Here is a 22,598-nt window from a genome sequence, read left to right as displayed (position 1 = left end):
GCAACGAACACTAAAAGGAACGGAAGAGGACAAGGAAACGCAGGGACGCTATGAACAGAAGACAGTTAAACAAGAAAGCAGATTACAGTGGCTGGCCGACCACGAGAATAAAAAGGAAAAAAGCCAGCCCTGTCCAACACATTTAAAACCTCCACCGTAAGAGCACTAGGGTGGAGGACACACAGGAACAAAGGACGTGCGCTGAAACTTAGATCAAATGATAAAATCAACACTCACGGATAAAATGTAAAACTAAATCAGCCAATTAGGAGTTGTGAGATAAAATTACCGGCAACGAGTCCGGTAACCCAAGATTTCGTCGCAGGGCAGTTTAAGCGGGACAGTGCAGCAGAATATGTGCCACTGTCAACCGGGCGCCGCACCAACACTGAGATGGGTCTTCATGGCGCACGAGGTGCCCAGGCGTCGCCAACGTGGAGGCGTCAGCCTAAAAACGGACAAGGGTACATCTAGGGTCTGTTGGCATGGAGTATGTAACAGTTTGATATAATTGACAATACTAATTGCCATTCCAAATGTATGACATATTCAGAACATTTGGCTGGGGTCCTACGGGCTTGGCCCACTAGCCGGCCGCCGCGCATACACTACAACAACCTGGTATGCGCGGCCGGGGTAACAGCAAAAATCGAAATTCCAAATTTCAAGAAACTGACAACGCCAACAGATGTACCCTTGTCGAATTAACGCATCTGCCAAATATTATTCAATTTGATCAAGAAATGACATACTTATTGATATATGATGATTTCAGAGACTATTCCCTGCGAGAGGACCGCATGGAAGACTTCCACACAATCTTAGTCTCCTTAATGACATGCAGTTTGTTGTGCGTACTGTTACGCCATTAAGTCTACCAAAGCCAAAAAAGCCCTGCGGCGCAAGTCAGAACGCAGGTCAGGTTCAGAGATGCCCATCTCTAGAGGCAGTTTCCGTGTAGGCTGTTTGGCCAGCCTGTCGGCAAGTTCGTTGCCTTGTATGTCGACGTGTCCTGGGATCCACACAAACACTACTCAATGACGGGACCGGTCCAGGGCATAGATGGACTCCTTGATGGGCGCAATCGAAGTATGGCGAGGGTAGCACTGGTCGTTAGCTTGTAGGCTACTGAAGCAGTCAGTACACAGAAGAAATGATTCCTCGGGGCATTAAAGGATATAGTGAAGTGCACGAGATATGGCCACACGCTCTGCAGTGAATACACTGCAGCCATCTCCGGCCGGGGTGGCGGAGCGGTTCTATGCACCTGAGTGTGGAACCGCGCGAACGATACGGTCGCAGGTTCGAATCCTGCCTCGGGCATGGATCTGTGCGATGTCCTTAGGTTTAAGTAGTTGTAAGTTCTAGGGGACTGATGACCTCAGATGTTAAGTCCCTTAGTGCTCAGAGCCATCTGAACTGCAGCTGAACGAAGCTGAAACTGTCACGAAGTGCTACGTCAGCTGCATACTTTATCATGGCAAAATGTCCACTTCAAGTAAAGCTGTTTGTTAGAATAACTGAGTTTTGACAGCATATAGGAACGACTCTTCTCTATTTCCTTCAATTGAAGTATTAATGCTTTGTTGGCTCCATTTTGGAGCTGAAAGACACACTGAAAGTATGTTTGAGCCAAGGAACTGCCAGCCGTGTCTGCTATGGTCGCGCTTGCGGCGATGCCCGTCAGATGCTGATAGAAATCCTAACTGAGCAGCGCAGGCAGCACTCTGGACTGTTCCATGGGGACCGCACGGTGCAGTCACGCGTAAAAAGGTCACAGCAGGGAATCCATCTAGCAGTCGACGATGTCTACTTGCGAGTCTTAAGAACACCGCGAATCTTACTCCATGTGAGACGAGTTCCACAACAGGAAATATGACTAACATTTTCTTTGCATCCAGGCAGTACAAAAAAAAAAAAATCTTTCAGCAGTTTATCAAATATCATTAACCAGTACTGACTACTTACTCGAAGCATCCATTCAACACATATACTGAACGTATCTCCTCCTACCACTCTCTGTTGCTTTGTCCCCTCCTCTTCGTTTCTTTGTCCATTTACTCAAACCTCTCCTCTCTGCCTATATCTTCCAACTTCCCCTCTCTCTGGACATATTTTCCTCTGCCTCTTCTTTTTCTATCTGCCCACAACCCCTCTTCACCTTCCACACATCTCCCCTCATATACTCTCTCTGTCCGTTTCCTCCTTCCCTCACTCTGGCCAATCCCTCCTTTATACATCTCAATGCGTACTCAGTCATGCTCTTCAGTACCTACAGTTCAAGAAACTCCGTTCAATAAAAGCTGGCCGATACTACTCCCACAACAAATGTCATGCAGAGAAGGCTACACATCAGGGGCTTGAAAAATCAGTTATTTACACCTGACGTGCAGGTCACCATGTGAAGCCGGTCTACATAGCAAGCTGACAATACTATAACCCAACATGCTTGTCATGCAGGGAACCTACCTCTCGGGGCTTAGGAAGTAGCTGCCCTGCAAAACACGTTGATCTGGCAGGCCAATACTATTCCCACACAATATGACTGTCATGAGGGCAGCCTGTACTCCAGAGACTGAAAAACAACATGTTTTTGCCTGTACCTCTGTTCCTATTGGAGTTATGAGGATACAAAACCCACAGTTCTGAAGCTTGTGAGGGCTGCTGTTTCTCTGCCACACTTGGTTGAAATCGATCTATGAGACTGGGAGAAGTTACTGAACGTACATAAATACACTCTTCTTTGTGTATATAACGGACTACGGAAGGTTTGTTTAAATATAACCTTCGTTAATATTTCGAGCCACTGCCTTACGCTGCAAAACCCCAGATAATTCCTAAAAACACAGAGATGGCTGTATGGCCTGCAGGACGAAAGCCAAAAGAATGAGCTAAAATAGTACCTTCTGTGACGCACATCACTTATTCAGTGTGCATGGATGTGATACATAGCTTTGCGCATTGTGTAATACGGCGGGCGTGGACTACGACAAAGGCAGCCCTTGCACCTCAAATCCCCGAAAGAAACTGATACCAGTGGTAGTTGCATAGTCGTGTAATGGGCTGAAAGGCGCATCGGCATCGGTCTTCATGAGATCTGCTGACTACAACTGCCGGATGCGCCTCCGACCGAGGATGGTAGCGAAAGGTTATTTACGAGCGGAGGCGAGGGCAGACGGAGGCTCAAGAGCAGCGGAACGGTTTTCGATAGTGGCAATCAGGCAGGTCGGGTCATTACGCGCGCCCTGGGATGGTGGGCGGAGCGGGGAGGGGTGGGGGTGGGGAGTTGGTTGTGGGGGGGGGGGGGGGGGGTTGGGAAGGGCGCAGGGCGCAGAACTCTGTCCTCAGCGGAACTGCCGCCCTTCGCTCATCTGGCCAGCGCTCTCAGGCCACGCCGGGCATCGTTACACAAGTTTTTGCCGCCGATAAACATTTTCTTGTCTTTGGGGCCGTTCGGCCGTCTCCTCCCGAATCGTGTTCGCATCAAACAGTGGTCTCTCATCCCCTCGACCATTACAGGGCCCAGAGCCCGTCGTCCTTTCCTTTCGACAGACAGGAAGAAAAGAGGACGTAAAAGGCCGCCCTTGTGAGACGCAGTGATCGCAGAAACAGACGTGGGAAAAACACAACTGTAGTCCTTGACCTGACATTCGGACGTCCCCCAAGCAACGACACAGCATCAATTAGTTCTACACATCCTACGGTTACTGTTCGACTATTTACGCGATTTAGACAGGAATGAAGAGCTCTTTAAGATAATTTTTCTGCGCGCAGACTTTAAATTCTAATTAACGTCGAAGTTTTGCATTTTCGCAAAAAGAGCTTTAAGGTGGGCCCTGCAAAAGTATGGCATGTTACATATCTGCATCAAAAGAGTCCAAAGAGATTGAAAGCAGATGACGTGATACGGTCTTGTCGGGTGAAAAACGTACGGCAAACGAGAGGCCCTCGGCTGTAAACACTGGAACAGAGCACTTAATGTGAGACAACGTTACTGCATATAAACACGGTAAGAAGTGTCCTTTATTCATATTAGTTAGTAGCTCCACGATGACCTGAGAACTGGGAGCCTGTAGCTAATTTCAGACTAATGCTAATGGCAAATTTGTCAGGATGTAAGCATGTAAACAATGACAAACACCGAGAAACATGGTTGCCAGTAGTAGTAATGCGTGCAGTGAATGCGCCAGGAAAATGCTTTTCAGGTAATATTTGAACTACGACTCAGATAAATATACTCTCCCGAACGCAAATCCGCAACGAAAACTGTTGTTAACGAAGTGAATGTCACTATTTATTGACGCAAATAAACAACGTTAACTTGTGTCCCTTAGCATAGTTTACTTGAATTTACGTGACACGGTGATAGTAACAATTTTAGTGATCATCCTTAATATTGATTACATGTTACAGTAAATTGCTTCACACAATTTCTTTGTGCTGAAACATAGGTTAATTTTGATGCTGCTACACTTTGTTACTGCCAACATCAGTAATTCAAGTCAAATTTACTTGGTAACAGGCATATGTGGATTGCGGCATTCATCCTGAAACATTTACAGAGCATGTGTTGCCCCTCAATGTTTATTATTAAGACCAGGCACTGTCAGTAGGCCACGTTTGAAAATTGACCTTTAAAATTTGAAACTAGTCGCCTAATAAATACTGCAACTGTTGACAGAACAATCAATAAAGCCTTTAAGGATTTTAAATTTGTTTTCTTGAGATGTTTCGTTAAGTAAACATCGTTCAACCAATGCTAACCCATGTTAAGTGTACCCAGTTTGCAAGTATACTATGTCGAGAGAGAGAGAGAGAGAGAGAGAGAGAGAGAGAGAGAGAGAGAGAGAGAGAGAGAGAGAGAGAGAGAGCGCTGGAATGTACGCCATGGCGCACTGCTCATGTTTAACAAGAATCCATGGTGTTGTTGCAGATGCTGAAATGTAATGCTAGAAAAGAATGCTGAAGTTTAGTTGGCTCTATCAAATGTCTAATGAGGTGTTACTAAATCTAATCGAGGGAAAAGAATTTTATGGAAGAACTTAAATGGAAGAAGGGATCGTTTGATTGGTAACTTCCTGAGGCATCAAGGAAGAGCGCCCCCCCCCCCCCCCCCCCCCAGTCCCCCCAACCACACACATAATGGATGGAAGTGTTGGAGGAAAACGTTTTAAAAGGGGACCTACGCATTACTAAAGCAGTCATGTTCATATGGCTGTTATGCAGATATGAGTTAGGCCTGCAGCGGACAAACAAGCTTTGAGAGCAGCAGGAAAGATTTTGGAATAAGAGAAGGACGACAACTACAACAACACCCGCACATTACATCATATGCAATTTAGAGTACTTCATCTTTTGAAAATAAAAATAATCTTCTACTAACTTATTAAAGAACATTACTGGCATTCACTTGGATGATGTCAAGCGAGAACATGAACGCCTCAAAACTTAAATTTCACACGCGAACTCTACCCAAATTTATATGGAAAAATATTTAGAAACACTCTCACTGTTAACGTCCGCATCATCATAATGATATCTACTTAGTCCTCAAGCGTGAATCTGGTTTACCAACATGATACTTCGCCAGTAGTCATACTGGAGCTTGTACGCCCTAGCCAGAGAAGAGTCAGATGCGAGATATAGCTCGCCATTTTCTGAATCTACCAGAGGCGAAAGAAGAAACAGCTGATAAAGTCACATACCTGAGTGTTGACCGAACCTCGGACCTTCGGGTTTACGAAATGCAGCTTATTCACCCTTCCTGGACACGACTATTTGTTAAGGCCTTCCTCCGTGGTTCGACCGCACTATAGAGTGTCACATTTCCTTGGTCTTTCTAAGGTAACAGTAACATGACGTTCACAGCGTTCTACTGAAAGTATATCTTGCACAGTTCGTGATGTTTAAAAATCAGGAGACAGAGAGAGAACACATCACAATACAAGATTGTTTTCGGTACATACTACGCCACTACAGACCACGAGGTTACCAATACAACATAAGCACACAACAAATAGCTGTCAGAGGCAAGCACTGCAACTGCAAAATCAAAGGAAATCATTATTTCAATACAGTGAAACAGGGTTTGCCTGTTATAATGCTGGCCTTTGTGTAGTGCCAGAGCTTTAATTGCTACTCGCGCGTCATCCTCCATAATGAAAAGCATAGCAACAAAGTTTTAGGCGAATACAATACTGTGTAATTTTCGCGCCGAACTGTTGTCATGCGAATGCAATCTGGTTTTGACAGCTACCATACACGACAATTGTCACCGTGTGAGCAATATAGAATGACCAAAGCAAAGGTAAATTTACAGTTCTGACTGCGAATTTCGTTTTTTTATATTATTCCATTCACCATGCGTGTCAGTAAAAAGAAGTGTCAACTACCGTCGTACACTCTTAACCAGTACGTAACAAAAACGCTACCTCTTCTTGAGGAGAAGCAACTTATTTACTCCGCGTCACGTTTCTTTAACTGTGACTTCATACCACTGTTGACGTGTTTCTCATTACGAGTATCTGTAGCCTTCTCTCCCTCCGTTCACCGACCTGCTTATCATCTGAGGGACACTGATCTCTTAACCTCTCCAACTTCTGCTTTACGTATGCATGGAAAATTCTGCACTGAATGATTTAGCTTGTCTTTCGTCCAATGGCTAATGTGATACCTGTTTTCGTTGTATCAGCTACAGAACTTCATTAAGACGTGCGTTCCTCACCGCCTGAGCGGTAATCTAAAGTGCCAAAGCTGCTCCTTTATTCACCTGCGTACAACGCCGAGTCCTGTTGTATAACGTTTTGTATCTCTTCATTTGTCTGCTCAAGGTACATACAGACGTATACAACGCTCCCCTAATACCTAAAAGATTGAAGATACTTAAAACCTCGTTTCAGCAAGTGCTATGAAGGAAAGCGGAAGATATATTGGTGCTCAACTGAAACTCTCATATACTCTGTACCGGGATAGTGGAGCAACTACAGTTGATTTTGAACAGAGTGATGTACATTTTTAACGGAATTCTGTAGTTCCTGAAAAAATATAAAGAACTGTATACAGTACTTGTTAACATTCAATTTTAACAAAAACACGTCGGAAATTCATTATATGAACGTCGAGACGAAACATTCTTACATTTATTAGCACACAAACTAGAATAACGCGACAGACATTGAACTGACATTCACCGTCTCCACATTTAACTCTTAACTTCCATATTTCAAAACAATTCTTATTTATTTCTCAGTCTCAGGCGTACATTTTTAATTACGTGGCTTCTTTCTTTGGATCATCTTTAAATTTAAGTAGCTTCTTTAGCCTTTCTGTTCTAATCGTACGAACAGTCCACGAGGTATAACGGCGGCCTACAATAGTACCGCGGAGCACGCAAAAAATTCATATTAGTGAACGCTTCACAAAGAAACAGTACGAAAATCTTCGATAGTCATGTGACAGTAGTGACAATAGTTTTGAAATTGGTTTTATTTGTATGTAATGAAGATATGGGTTCCGCCTTTTCCACGGAAGAAGCTGTCCAACTAATCTGGTACAAAAATGGTAGCAGTAGCCTAGCTGTTCCTTAACATGCCGTTTTTAACTTCAAATCAACTATTTTAGACGGAAACTGCACTTAATAGCGCTGACCGCACTCACCTGTTTTTCTTGTTGCAGAAGGGAGTGGTGTTGGTCGCTCGATGATAGTGATCTCTTGTGGACATGCTGGTGTTCGAACAGGAAGTAGTTTTTCAGACTTCCGATCTGCAACAAGCGAAAGAACAGAAAATTTAAGCAAATTGCCTCTCACAAACAGTAATGACAAATACATAATCAGTACACAATAGATACCTGAGCTACTCAGAACAGAAAAACCTGAGCGTGTATGGTTCAAATGGCTCTGAGCACTATGGGACTTAGCATCTTAGGTCATCAGTCCCCTAGAACTTAGAACTACTTAAACCTAACTAACCTAAGGACATCACACACATCCATGCCCGAGGCAGGATTCGAACCTGCGACCGTAGCAGTCACGCGGTTCTGGACTGAGCGCCTACAACCGCGAGACCACCGCGGCCGGCCCGAGCATGTATGTGTTGCCGTCGTCGATACTATTCTGCCTGATCCGTAGCACATAGAGTTACAGGCTGAGGAGCCTACTACAAGGCACAGTGTGTTTCTCAAGAGTTGTGTTTTACAGACTTCTGTCCAGTTTGATGCAGCTTGCCACTAATTCGTCTCCTCTTCCGACCCCCTCGTATCAAAATAGAACATGTACCCCACTTCCGTAATTATTTATTGTTACTTGTTTGCTATACACTTATCTGAATTTCGGCTTCTCCATACATTTTTCTCCTCTACAGCCCCTGCAAGTATCATGTAAGTAATTTCTTTGTGTCTTACCACATACCCTATTATTCTGTCCGCTGTTCTTGTAATGCTTTCCTGATGATGTTCTCCTTGCCAATTCTACAGAGAACCTCATGTCTTCTCTTGCCAGTCCACACGATTTTCGACATTCTTCTACAGTACATCTTTTATCCGGTTTTGCCCACAGTCCACGATTCACTTCCATACAATCCTGAGCTACAAATGAAGTCTCAAAAACAATTTTCCTTAAATTAAGGCTGATATTAGATACTAGTAGAGTCGTCGTGGAAAGGACTGCTTTCTCTGCTTGTGATAGTGTTCTTTCTATGACTTCCTTGCTTCGTCCGTTATTTGTGACTTTGCTTCGAAGATAGAATTCCTTGACTTCGTGGTCCCAAATTTTAACAGTAGGTTTATTGCTTATCCCGTTTCTGCGACTCCTGATCACTTTCGTCTCTCTTCGGTTTACTTACTATCCACATTGTGTGCAAGCTGTCTTATCCTTGATACTCAGTCACCTTCAGTTTTAATGCCACTCCAGAACCTTTCTTTTATTTCTATCATTGTTACTTCCTTGAACATAGGGGGCAGATGAATACGTTCTCATCCTACACCCTATCCAATCCGGTAATTTCTTTCTTGGCCTTAAATTATTGTTTTCCGTCTCTTAGTACTTTCATTTATTGTATACAAGGGGGGTCTTCTTAACGTTTAGAAAACCCAAAGGCAACGTAGACGAAGCTGAGACAAGTAAATTTAATTTAAGATACATGGAGCCGCGAATGTCGGGAAATACGTCTAAATTTGATGACAAATTTTGAACTTGTGACGTGACCAGATGACGTGCCTCGCCGCACGTGCAGAGGTTGGGCCTGTCGATCCTATCCTCGCCGGTAAGGGGCAATGACACACATCGCTTCGGTAATGTACTCTGTTTTCGTTCTTGCATTATCCGATGTGATAGGGTAGTGATCGTTTAAGTGGTAAAGCAGGACTACATGAATCTGTTTACGTTTAGCGGTGCTATGTATAACACTGATCCGTACCAGAGAAAGTAGGAACTGTTGAACGTCTCTCATCAGTTTTTTGGGCATTTCCATGACGTTTGTGGCACCATGTGTCTTATGTTGCCTCAGCGTCAATTACGTAGTTTCGGGGGTTTTCCAATAATAAAAATCACCCTGTGTTAACTGCCTATCCTGTAGCTTAACCCTACTTTCCAGACTTCCGAACATAATGCACCACTTTACTTTGTCGAACTATTTTTTTAGATCAATAAATCCTATGCATGTCTGTTGATTCTACTACCAAGTGCATTGGAGAGGAGAAATACCGCTCGGCTCAGGAAACCTACAGGCAAAGCAACATAACGTTTAGGAATTAACAGCGTCAGCCGCTCTTGCTGGTGGTGCAAGACTCCATTACAGATGACGGATACAACCATCCGCTGCGGAATGCGATCCGGGAAGCGGAGTGCGACGCTCCGCGGGGCACGGGGGATCTTACGAGAACCGGAGGCGAGACGTCACGGGAGCGGGACAGGGCGAACAGCAGCCGAAGAGGCGGGAAATTGAAACCGATGTTTATATAAAGCGGCGACCGTAACGGCAGACGCCGCCGCCACCCCGCGCCGAGCGCCTCCTGCCGTCACGTGAGGGCAGACCAGGGTAGCAAATATAAATTGGTTTCCCGACCACAATCGAGTGACGGAAGTGGGGTGCTTTCCTGGCAAAGTGAATAGAAATCCAATTTCGTCGGGATGCGGGGGGGAGGAAACCATAACGGTGCCGCTTACACGCCGCCCCCGCCAGGCCGAGGCACAAACGCGGGGTGGGTTTCCGGAGCAGACGTGTGGCGCTCGCTGTCGCTACGCCACCACCTCCACTACCGGTTATCAGCTTACCGTGGCTGGCATCGCAGTCCCCGCACCACTGGTACCTGTCGTAATGGGGATCTATTCCGATCCCGACACCGAAACGTTACATGTTTATTAAATTCTTTACGATATCGATATGCCTCCGTTGCCTTCTAAACAGCGTACGAAGGCCCATGTTCCCACCATATGAGACAGACGTCTATTAGGTTGGTGTCTTAGTTCGTAGCGTTTTTGTTTTCAATTGTGGTATTCCGACTGCTATGGTTTTATTGATCGATTTTTCATTATTTTTTGTACTTCACTCTGATTTTGTCATCTGGTGATAGTGAGGCGGAAAGTGGAGAAAACTGAACATTTCCGACATATTCTTCTGTTTGACTTCGACAGAGGGGTTACACCGGCGGCGGCAGCCAGAAACACTTGCGCCGTATAGTGGATGGTGCCACTGGACAGAGCTAGTCTCATTTTAAGGAGGATCATTTTCACCTTAGTGACTTCTCGTTCAGTAACACATTTGAGGTTTGATGAAGATCGTTTAAACTCAAACCACAGCGACCCACGTCAGCGTACTCCAGAACTGGCAAATGTGATTAACCGTGATCATTCCATCATCGTGCGACACTTTGGTCTAGAGATTCAAAAATATGGTTTATGGGTACCGTATGCTCTAAGCCAAAGTCACAAAACTCAGAGGGTGGCCATATGCCCATCTCTGGTCGTCATCAATTGTCTCGTGAACAACACCGACCTCCATATCCTGTATTTTTACTGCTGACGAGAAATGGTGCCTTTACGCTAAAATGAAGGAAGGAAAGAAAGAAAGAAAGAAAGGAGTGGCTGAGCCCACATAAAGCAGCAACTGCAAAAGAATGTTAGACATTTGGCGGAGCAGCGACGTTTCGGTGTACTACGAACTGCTTCCCTGAGATGTGATCATCACTGCTGACATTTACTGATAACTATTACGGAACATTTTTTTCCGATCAATGTTTGAAGGATAATCCACGTAGTCAGCCTATGCTCCTATTCAACTCTAGTTGCGTGACATGAAATCCCACCGTTCTTTACTTCATTAAAATCTACGTATGAGCATCATCCTGGAATGTTTGCAAATAGCTTCAACGAATTCCGACGAGTCCGTATTTGTTCATCCAGTGGCCTCCCAAGTGGCTAGCCTTATTGCATCTAACTTTCTGTCCTTCGACACTGCCACCTTATATCAGATATGGAGGCAATGCATTGCTGTAGAACTCCGAGTTGACTCAGTTAACGGACTTCGTGTCAGAATCGGCGTATGGCGATTGGCTAAATTCAACGAACACTGTCTACTTTTGCCGCTATTTCTTACCCAGTAGGAAATACTGTACAGTTACTATAGTGAAAGAAGTTGAAAAGTAGAAAGCTACCCGGATGAACTGAGATACCTTGTACTTCTTAGACGACAGAAACGAAGTTATATGTAGTTGACAATTCTACAGCTAAATGAATTTGTATAACTCAGGTAACGCAAGTGTACTCTAACGGCAGAGTACTTTTTGTTGCATCGGAGTGGCTGGTCGCTACTTTGCGCGGTGGTGAAACGCACAAGCGGCGAGCACTGGACAGTGAGCAGCGGCTGCGGCTGCGGCGTACCGCAGCGCCCAGCATGTAGGCAACCCGCAACACGGCCGCAGCACGTCCGGCCCGCCGCGAGCTGTGCCTTCCCTAAAAAACAATACTCGTGCGGTCGCCACACCAGAATACGGCCAGCCCTCACCACCAGTTACGTCACCAGCTTGCTCACAGCGCAGCCCTCATTTATCGGCACTAATTTTCTCCTATTACCAGGCGTATTTCGGCTCAAATAATTGCTACATTTTCACATCAAATGCATTCTTCGACGCGGTCTGTGTATCCCCTGAATCAGATATGAAATTTGGTGGTGCAATGATATACGTTTGGATTCCAAAATTCCCGTAACATACTGGGAGATGTGACAGAGTTGGTAGTGTTGTTTTGTCTTCTGTGCGAATACTGGTGTCATGCAGCTCCCCACGCCAAGGGCAGACGGAGAAATTTATTCAGGAGAGAACGGGGAAGCAAGCCTCTAAAAATTGCCAAACAAACATTAATGACACAGCAATTTTTTAAGTCATAATATGGTCTCACTGCTATTTGTCACTTAATGAGTGAACTGTCTTAAAGAAGAGTGTAGCTGAGTTAAGGGTTCTCACTTCTGGAAACATATGACAATTCCGCAATGAATGAAAGATCTGTACTCCAGATTCCAGTGGGTGGGGGTGGGGGGAAGAGAGAGAGAGAGAGAGAGAGAGAGAGAGAGAGAGAGAGAGAGAGAGAGAGAGACTAATGCTCCGTTTCCTCACAACACACACGATTGCTAATCAACGCCTCAGGATGTTTATTATCACTTGATCCCTTCTTTTAGTCTAACTGACCCATAAATTATTTTCGCCTATTCGATTCAGTACTCTACCAATATTCAACAAATCTAATCTATCAGTCTTCAGCATTCTGCTGCAGCACAACATTTCCAACGGTTCTCATCTGAACTATGTATCTTCTAAGTTACAGTTCCCTAACGGGCTACGTTGCACAGAAGTATCTTCACTACTCTGAAGGACAGTAACAGGTGCAAACATGTTGCGAATAAATAGTTGCCACTATTTAAGTTCCAACCCTCGCATATTACATGATTGATGGAATTGGAAGTTTCATGCCATAATATTACCCAAGGTGTTATTAACATTTTAGAATTAAAATGAATGAGTGTCCGTATGACAGCATTAGCTGTTTGCTGTAATTCGTAATCCACTCTGAGACCCACGACAGGTTTTGCATCTTACAGTGCATCCTCTGATGCATTGAAGTAATCATTTCTTTCCTGATGAGAATTACGATGTTCCAAGATGCAGTTATAAACTAGAGTGACTGATCCCAACGGCAGTCACCCAACTAAAAGGTTGTTCAACACCAATGGTGAGCGTCCTAAATTAACTCCGTAAGCTTCGAAAATGTAGGTGCGGAAGTTCCAAGAAGCGGGAGAACTATTCACTGGCACTCACATAGCAACGCACTAGGTTGGTTAGAGAGAAATGCATGTACAGAATTCGGTAACAACCATTCTAGATGGACAAGATCGGCCCACTGGGAAACTCATGGATCACAGCAATATCAGGAGCATCGGGTGAAGGTTCCCAGAATAGTTCTGTCGAGTATCTGAAGCGCCGATTGGTATTACGGCGATCGGCGTGCTTGTGACTGAACAGGCCGATTGGGTCCCTGCGCTGTTAATGGGTCTCTGACAAGTTTCAACAATTAATGAAGTCCCAAATACATCCGCAGAAGACTGTATGAGGTTCTTCATATCTTCACTTGATTAATTATAGATAATTCTAATTCTTCTAATGTATTTACAGTGAGTCACTGTTTCTGCTACACCCTGTACACAAACGCGCTATATTATTATCTACACCGCGACTCACAGGTACAGTAGCAGATCAACATTCGGGCACCTATTAGTGGACATTAATATGTGGTGTGTATACCCTTCGCCTCATGGCGCCTTTAAGTTTCCTAGGGGTAATTTCAAGGAGTGTCTTAATGTCAATGCAAGAATGATAACCCATTCTTCCTCGAGAGACGAAACCAGGTGAGGTACTGATATTTGAAGTCTACGTTGTAACTCATCCCATTGGTACTCCATTGGGTTCACGACAGGACTCTGAGAAACCCAGTCCACTTCACCAATGTTATCTTTCCGAAACCACTGCCTCACTAATGCTGATTTAAAGCATGGTGGATTGTCGTGATTATACAGTCACTGTCTCCGAACTGTTCCTGTTCTGTACACAATGCACAGTGCTGTGAAATGTCTGTATATGCTTCCGCAATTAACGTTTTCTTTAGTGCTACATGAGGATAACAACACTACTACGAAAAACACCCCTTCCGCCACAGTACATTGTTGGGGTATGTGGCCAGTTCACTCTGAAAGTGTCACAGAACATGTTTCAGAATATTCTGATTGCTCACCTCCCTTCATCAAGCAGTGGGTCACTGGCGCTACACATTAAATGCAGATTCTGTACCTCCTGTAACTGTACCTTTCACTACCTTCTTTTCATTTTTTTTTTTTTTTTTTTAGTAATGTGAAAGGACTCATGAGATAAAGCCTACGAGCTGGCTGTCGTAAGATACGCGACTTTTTAAGAGGAACTGACTACCGTAAAAATCTTCAGAGTCCTTGCTGAATCGCAACCTTAGGTAGTCACACTGACATTCGCGTCCACTCAGCCTACAGACAAGAGAAGTCATTTTCCTGTAGGAAAAAATGCAACATTGTTCGTAGAAGCCTTATAGGAAGATAAGGAATGGGAGCCAGTGTCATTCTCCTACAGGTTTTTGTGCGAATCGCCGTTACCTCAGGAGCAAAATAACGTTTGGTTTAAATTTCAGAATCCAGTGTTATGGTTGGTTCTTACTGTTATTTTACGTAGAGCAAACACATTCTCGTCCGTGCCTACGTGTTGGCCGTCTCGTTGTTCTCTTTCAAACTTTTACCATGGAGTTGGATAGATTTTCTGCCCGCCTACCCAACCACGGTTCTAATGATGAAACACAGCGTAAATCCATAAGATCATGAGATTGTTTAACATCTTTACTTGAGTTTTACGGGATGAAACTCTTAATAGGTGCCACAACTGGCCTGAAAGATTCCTGTTCTGGTGAAAAACAGCTGAGTTAGACAGCGTACAGGAAGAGGGTGCTTCCCATTATGCGACTAGAAAGTACACTTCACACTACGCTTTTGAAGAGTAATAACTTGCTAAGAGATGAAGGAGTAAAGGCTGTCTGCTGCGAAATCACAGAGCAAAGACGTATTGCTGGAGGATTGTTGGGGCGAGCCATGCGGCTGCACGGAAGCATGTTTTTAGTTGAGCACGGAGCATAGATAGAGATCTGAACTCAGATTCTCCAGCCTGTACTGCTGCTGACTTCCGCTGCGAGTCTGGTGAAGTGGGTCATCATTGCGATCTTCAGTTCCGTAGTGATTCCACATTAGGTCACTCCCTTCAGCAGCCATTTATTCCTTCTTAATACTTTGCAGCCTGCTAGTTTGCTTTCTATATGCACTTTGTCGATCTCACTATTGTTCGAGTCTGTTTTTCTGTGTTCTTCCACTCATATAATAACTATGTTTATATTTTCTGGTCGAGGTGTTACCGTCGCCACCCACCCGTGTCGAGGTTGGAGTCCATCATCAGAATTCAGGTACCCAAGTAATAAATGTTGGCAAGTTTAGCTCAATGCATAACTCTTGTGTTTTCTTTTACGATAATAAACCTGAGTGTTACAGATGTTCCGGTGTAACGACAAGCGCCGACAAGAACACTGAGAACGCAAGAGCAGAGAAGGCTGTGAGACTACGGCAACTAATAGTACGGTGACTAGGACCGTACCACGACAGGAGCGGCCTCTACCCGAAGACAAAATAAGCTACGCTCCTGCCAAACTCGGCCGCACAGAAGAAGACGGACACAAGTACACTCGGACTATAAGCGAGCACCGGAAGAGCCGTGACTTGTGATCCGTATACATTACTTGCATGTACATTCTATATACCGAAAGAAACTGATTATTTGCAAGTCGCCGGTAGCTTGCGACACGACATTGTAAGCCTAATTTAAGTATTGTCAATCTACTTTACTGTAACAAAAACCATTAATGCGATCTGCTTAAATTATTGTTTATCTATCCGAGAAACCAACAACCTAGGCACCCTATAAGATACGAGTGGGCAGGACCCCACAAGAGAGACCAGTTTTTCTGTTATAGGTTACACGATTCCTCTTCCCATTAATGTGTGTATCTGCGTGATGCGGTACGTGTATTGTCAGGCTTCACTGGGTGACCCTATTAATTACTGATCAGTATGTGATTTCCTTTAGATGATTTTATTATTCTGTTTTATTACTTAGCATGATCATATGTGGTAGTGCCTTCTCGGTAGGGCACCAGAGATCGCTCTATAGCATCACAGTGGTACGCAACCAGCATAACCGACATCCCGCACTGGCACTACATATAATGGCAGGTAACTTTCCCCAACGATTCGCAAAACTCAACGGCTGGCCACAGTGTATGGTTCTGTTCGTAACTCCAAAATCAATGGTTCCCAGTCATCCACTGCCTAAGAGGCTTCGCTTTTTTTACACATCGCGCATCGCTTAGCACTATGTGCAGAAATGTGTGGCTGATGCGGACGTGCTCAGCCATTGCACCATTTTTTTTAACTACGTACGCACAGTCTGTGTTCTAGCTGGATGCTCGCTCGTAGCACTTTGAAACCCGAGAGTGATTCCTTCTGCCGATTCCGTACTTTTTTTCCAACCACTCTCCGTAAATCTTGACGGTTCCTGTCCGCCACTGTATTTCGTCCACCGGGCCTTTGTTCAGTTGTGGTTGTTGTTTCGCTTTTGCACCTGACAATCACAACACCAACAGTCGACGTGAAGACTTTGGGAAGATTTCAAATGTCCCTGTTGGATTGTTCCTGAGGTGACAAATTACTATCGCATTTCAACGAGTTCTGTCGACCAACCCGCTCTGCTATTAATGCGTCGCCATCGATAACACAATACTTCCTGCCTCCTTTCCCACTGGTGGGTCCACCTCTTGGGACCTCTAGTGGTCAATGCCACATTACGCAGGCTTGTAATGATACTTTCGATCAGACAGTGTACGTGAAATGGGCTTTAGAGTTGTCATACCGCTGGTCACAGGGCCGAGTAGACCTAGTTCTCTGGACAGCACTCAGATGGAGAGAGTAGACGACGAAACCAGTCCTGGGGGGACGCGGCGATCCTCGGGCACACTCCCACCTCCCGCCGCACGCCGGAGCACTCCGCTGTGTTCAGCCCGGCTCACCCTCGCCGGGTGGGAATCCCATTCCCGCGCGAGCAATTTAACATGCATTGCGCAATGTAGTCGGCTGGCCGGTCCGGTTAATGTTTCCCCATTCTGCGCGGAGACGCTGGAATTTGCATGTGAGTAGCCGGCGCGGAGGAGCGCGCGGCCAAATTGCGTATTCAGGGCAGGCGAGCCACGCCGAGCCCAGCCGGCCACGCGCGTCTCCGAGACGGACGGGCGCAGCCATCCAAGGGCGTTGCCTGTGTGTGTGTGTGTGTGTGTGTGTGTGTGTGTGTGAGAGAGAGAGAGAGAGAGAGAGAGAGAGAGAGAGAGAGAGAGAGAGAGAGAGAGAGAGAGAGAGAGAGAGGGGGGGGGGGGGGGCAGTATTGCACCCAACAGCGACACACGCTATGGTGCAGAGCCACACGCTTCTGCCTCTCTTCCTACTGAATATCTGAACATAACGCCGAGGGCTTCGCAAAAGAGTGTGCTCGACTGTGTCATTAAAAATATGGCTAACCTACTTTTTTGTACTTCACTGTTGTTCTGTTTATTTATTTATCGCTTGGCGTACGTCATATAGTTTCGCTACAGATATGGTGGTACGAAATGAATTTTTGGACATATCACATGTAAAATATACTAAGGGCGTTCAGTAAGTAATGCAATACTTTTTCTGAAAGCAGGTTGATTTTTTTTCAGTGTTCCAACGCAACCTATTTTTACCCACTCTTTTGGATACGAAATCCTATTTTTCAACAAAATTTCCGTTCAGTGCGACGGCCTTGCGCAGCGTTAAGGGGGGGGGGGGGGGGTTGGGGTGAGTCCTGTATGCAAGCGTAGTCGTAGTCGAAGTCGCAGCCGTCTTGCTGCATCAAATAACCTCCGCGGAGTACACCCTTTATAGGGCCAAATAGATGGAAGTCTTAAGGTCTGAGATATGGGATATATGGATGAGGAATAAGTGTGCAATTAAGTTTTGTGACCACCTCTTGGGTGCGCAAACTAGTGTGAGGCCTGGCTTTATCACGCATCTTTGTGGCGACGAACACGCTGAAGTCAACCATGTGACTCATTGCTATATGCGGCCGGCCGGCCCAGGCGAAATCGGAAGGGATTGTGTGACCGACTCCCCGTGCTTTTGCTCACTGCCATGTCTCCGTAGTCATTCTCCGAGAGCCTATGAGTATCTGCGTTACTCTGGGTTTTGGCCAAAAGGAAGTCTACGACAGCTCTCTCCTCGTAACGTACCTGCGTTACAGACGCCATTTTGGAGGCTACGATAGCGCTGCCGCCTATCGGAAATTCGTGGAACAATAGGGGCTGAAGTGGAAATATTCCACTATGTCCCACAACACATTCTGCATTTCAACAACCGAAGTTGACCGAGGAAGAAAGTGCTGCATTACTTATTGAACGCCCCTCGTATATACACATAAATTTTGCTCCACAGAGGAAACCGTGAAATACTCAGTAGCGGAAATTCCTGTTCAATCGGGAATTCCTGTCCAGAGCAGAGATGAATGCGCGCTTCATATATGCAGCATCGAGGACAGTGAAATATTGTTTGTCCGGACTTGTGGAATCTTAGGACACCCGGATTTTCGAAAATCCGGATTACCCGGAAATTCAGAGAACATAGAATAACACCGGTTGAACGCCGTAACGAATAGTTTTGCACAATGGGCATCCATATCTGAAGTAATCCATAATTAGCAAATAAACCACTTCCAGCTGTATATAGACCTTTATTTGGAGGAACACGAACGGCTTCGTGATGTCAAATCACATGCTCAGAAGTACGTACGTCAGTAAAACATTAAGCCCTTAATATGGGAAGGAGGGGGACTCAGCCTTCTCAAAGGAAAATGAGGTTTGTTAAGCGCAACAAGCAAGGCGTCGCAGATCAAAATCATCAGTTGCAGAAACTGTCATGTTAAAAGCACGGTAACCAGGAGGCAGCAGACAGCATCCGTCCAACCGCCTCGCCGTGTAAGGCCACAATGTCTATTTATGACATTATACTTGTTTGCTTGTAAACACGCGAATTATACGTTATTCTGCAAATTTTGATCAGATATTTAAAAACAGGCGACAGTGACTTTCATACATCATCATTACACAAGTTTCTTCCCACGCAGATTCGTATGCCGTCGAAGTGTTACAGGATCACACACTAAGTATGGAAAATTTCTCTTTCTGTGACTTGTTTTGATTAGATTTTTGTTTGTATGTTTTGCCATTCGACCTTCAGATCCAATAACTATCAAGAAATTCTAAGAGAACCTGTCCGTAAGCTCCCCTTCCGTATCTGTGAGGCTTGATTTGGAGAAGAGATCCAAGCTGCCGCATGCCTCCTAACAGCATCTCAAGTGTGCTCCACTAAGTTCAGGTTCACCGATCGAGATGAGTACTACGGCCTCGATTCTTTGCTGCTCAGAATGTTCCTCTACGAAAAGCGGCCTGTGTCATGGAGTATTTCGTTCTTGAAAATCCCCACCAAGTCCACCGCATTACGAATGTATATAAGCTTTAACCCTGTCTGCTCCACGGACATTTCAACATTTCAGGTTTCACAAACTCTAGTACATAAATCTTCTATCCAGCATTTAACTGTGGGTAGGAATCGATGGGATGTGCTGCGGGGAGCAGTTCCCACGCTGGGCGAGCGGGCAGACCGCCAGACAGTCTAGGAACTGACGGTGCAGGAGCGTGTTGTATGCTAGCACGGAACGCATGACGAGAATATACCGTCAGCTTACGCGCGAAGCCTCGAGTTTTACTTTCTTATTTTAACTGTTCTGTTAAACCACTGCTGTAGTATCTAAGCAAGGTTTTTGTATTTTCATGGAATTTAAGTAGCTTATTGTACTATAAAGATGATTAAGAGGTTCTGTCATTTGCTACTGAACAGATGCGTAACGTGTTTTGATTTACGTTTTGTAACGATTTATTAGGAAGCGTCTTCAGTAACCGTGTTTACATTACACTCAATGCGTACTTGCTTTTCTGCAAGTGAATGTGGCGACCTACTTCGAACATTTTATGTTATAACGTGGAAAGAGTCTGCTTACAGCTGGTCTGTTCAAATGGCTCTGAGCACTATGGGACCTAACATCTGAGGTCATCAGTCCCCTAGAACTTAGAACTAATTAAACCTAACTAACCTAAAGACATCACACACATCCATGCCCGAGGCAGGATTCGAATCTGCGGCCGTAGCAGTCGCGCGGTTCCAGACTGAAGCGCCTAGAACCGCTTGGCCACTCCGGCCGGCAGCTGGTCTGTTGTGCTGCTAAGTGTTTATAGTGTTCGAAGTAGAGTAACACGCTGAGCAACATGAACATACCGCACAAACTTTTGTGACTTACACGGACCTGGGAGAGTATCACGAAATGTTCATTCTGTTTTCTGTGCATCTCCGTTCTCCGTTGGCTATGCCGAATAGTTGTGTTTGGGGAAACTCTCAGAATTACTCTGTTGTAACGTGCGCTCATACGGGTGTGTGAGTGTGGGTCGGTGGGGGGGGGGGGGGGGCGGGTGGAGGTGGGGAGGTTCGCTGCCTACGCTAGAGTCAGTTACGTGTGCAGTACAGTCGTTACTGGAAACAATTATTTCCGCAGTGGAACTAAAATTCGCATCTTACTATGGTAACGAACCTGATCAAGTTCCAGTTCTCATCGGAGAAAGTAGTACAAGTAATTTTACTCCTTTAAAATGTGCGTTTCTTCGTTAGCGATTACTCTTTTACCGACATGCAGTTACTGACATATTTCCATTTCCATTTTTGCATTGTATTTCGCCCTTATTTATGGACTGTCCCGCAACATTCAGTTGACATAATCTGAGCAAGTTTCCAGATTGGCTCTGAACAGTGCCGTTTGTATAGGGTTTCATATTGTTGTTAATTTCGTAATCGCTGTTGGAATTATCATTAAATCGCCCTCTGAGAGAGTTACTCTAATTGGAAAGGACCAAATAGTTGTCCGGGAGCACCGGCAGTGATCAAGGTACATGAAAATGCATTCGAAGGCGAAAAAAGTGACTGCTCACGTGGAGGTCTCTTGCTTGCACACAGTGGTACAGTCCGGTCTACACCTACTTGCTGGCTACCAGTGCTTTCGAACATCTGTCCACCAGACCTCCGTCGAAAGGCTGCTCTTTGCAACCTCTGTCAGCAAGTTTCTGAAAACAACTCGATCCCTCTTCATGGCGATTTGCTAACACTGCCCAGGAAACGCCTCAAATCTAGAAGACCAGCATATGAAATGGGAGTCCAAATGCTATCCACATGATTCGACCAGGACGCAGAGTGGAAACGTGAGTGGCAAACTACAAGAACCCGAAACCACGAACTTTAAGACAATCTAACAGTTCAACTTCTAGACTTGCAGCAACTAAGGGAGGTGTGGGGGCAGTTAAATATCGGACAGAAGAGGGTAGGTGCAAATACAACATGCACGAATGGGGCTTCTCAACTGACAGTGTGTGTGTGTGCGACTGTGGTGACATCCAAACACTGAGCCACATTGTGAATTGATGTCCAATCAGACACTTCCCTGGTGGCATTGGGAAGCTCTATGAACCATCCCACGAGGCACTCCGCTGGATCGAGTCCATCAACATCCGAGTGTAGTCTGAATCGTTTTAAAACTTGTGTACTGTGTATAATTTCACATGTTCATTTTCATATATGTTTCTTTGTTTTGCTAAATGTGTATTACTGTAATTGATGCATAAAATAATAACAATAATTATTTCCATTTTGATGAATGGAATGTTTTCCTCGTTCTATTCTGATAAATGACTTCCCTGCAAAATAAAATAACTGAGCTACTTTTATTAATAATCAATAAATACAATTTGCTACAAATCGGTTTTTAATAAAGTGATGCAAAATACAGTGGAAAACTATAAATTACGTTTACTCAACTGCGCAGGTGTTATCCCCGAAATCGGCAATGTAATGTTCATGAGCTATTTAGTTATCGTTTGTAATACGAGTAAGTAACGGAACACCATTTTCTCGGTCGCTTCCGGTGCCAAAAATTCCGAATTTGTTGTGGAATATCGTGCAATATTCCCGCCTCAGCTCCTGCAGTTTCATGAAACTCCGATAGGTTGCGGCGCTGTAAGTAGCCTCCAAAATGGCGTCTGTAAAATACATGCGTTCTGAGTTCCAAGCAGAGAACTGTCACAGTTTCTTTTGATGGAAAACCAAGTCATCACAAATATTCACAGATGCTTGTAGACTGTTTAACGAGACATAGCAGTGAATAAAAGCATGGTGAGTCGTTGGGTGAGGCGTCTGTCACTATTGGAACAAGGTCACGCAAACCTCTCCCTTCTCCCGTGTGCCGGCGGTCGCGAACGTAACACCCCCCCCCCCTCCCCCCACGCCCTTCCCGTTAATCACGAAATTGAAGAAACGATTCCAGCGCTTTCG

At 45.0% G+C, this 22,598-nt stretch overlaps 1 protein-coding gene across 1 annotated transcript in view; it reads right to left on the bottom strand.

Annotated features, from left to right (window-relative positions):
* The window catches only part of LOC126281630 (furin-like protease 2), a 1,081,207-nt gene that overhangs the window by 432,035 nt on the left and 626,574 nt on the right, over positions 1 to 22,598 (bottom strand). The window contains exon 3 of the mRNA XM_049980754.1: positions 7,657 to 7,761. Within this exon, the coding sequence (XP_049836711.1) occupies positions 7,657 to 7,761 (105 nt within the window). The remainder of the gene's footprint in view (positions 1 to 7,656; positions 7,762 to 22,598) is intronic.

This window comes from Schistocerca gregaria, chromosome 7 (genome assembly GCF_023897955.1).
Source record: "Schistocerca gregaria isolate iqSchGreg1 chromosome 7, iqSchGreg1.2, whole genome shotgun sequence".
Classification (NCBI taxonomy): domain Eukaryota; kingdom Metazoa; phylum Arthropoda; class Insecta; order Orthoptera; family Acrididae; genus Schistocerca; species Schistocerca gregaria.
Note: the sequence above shows the minus strand (reverse complement) of the source record. Positions and strands in the feature narration are given on the sequence as shown.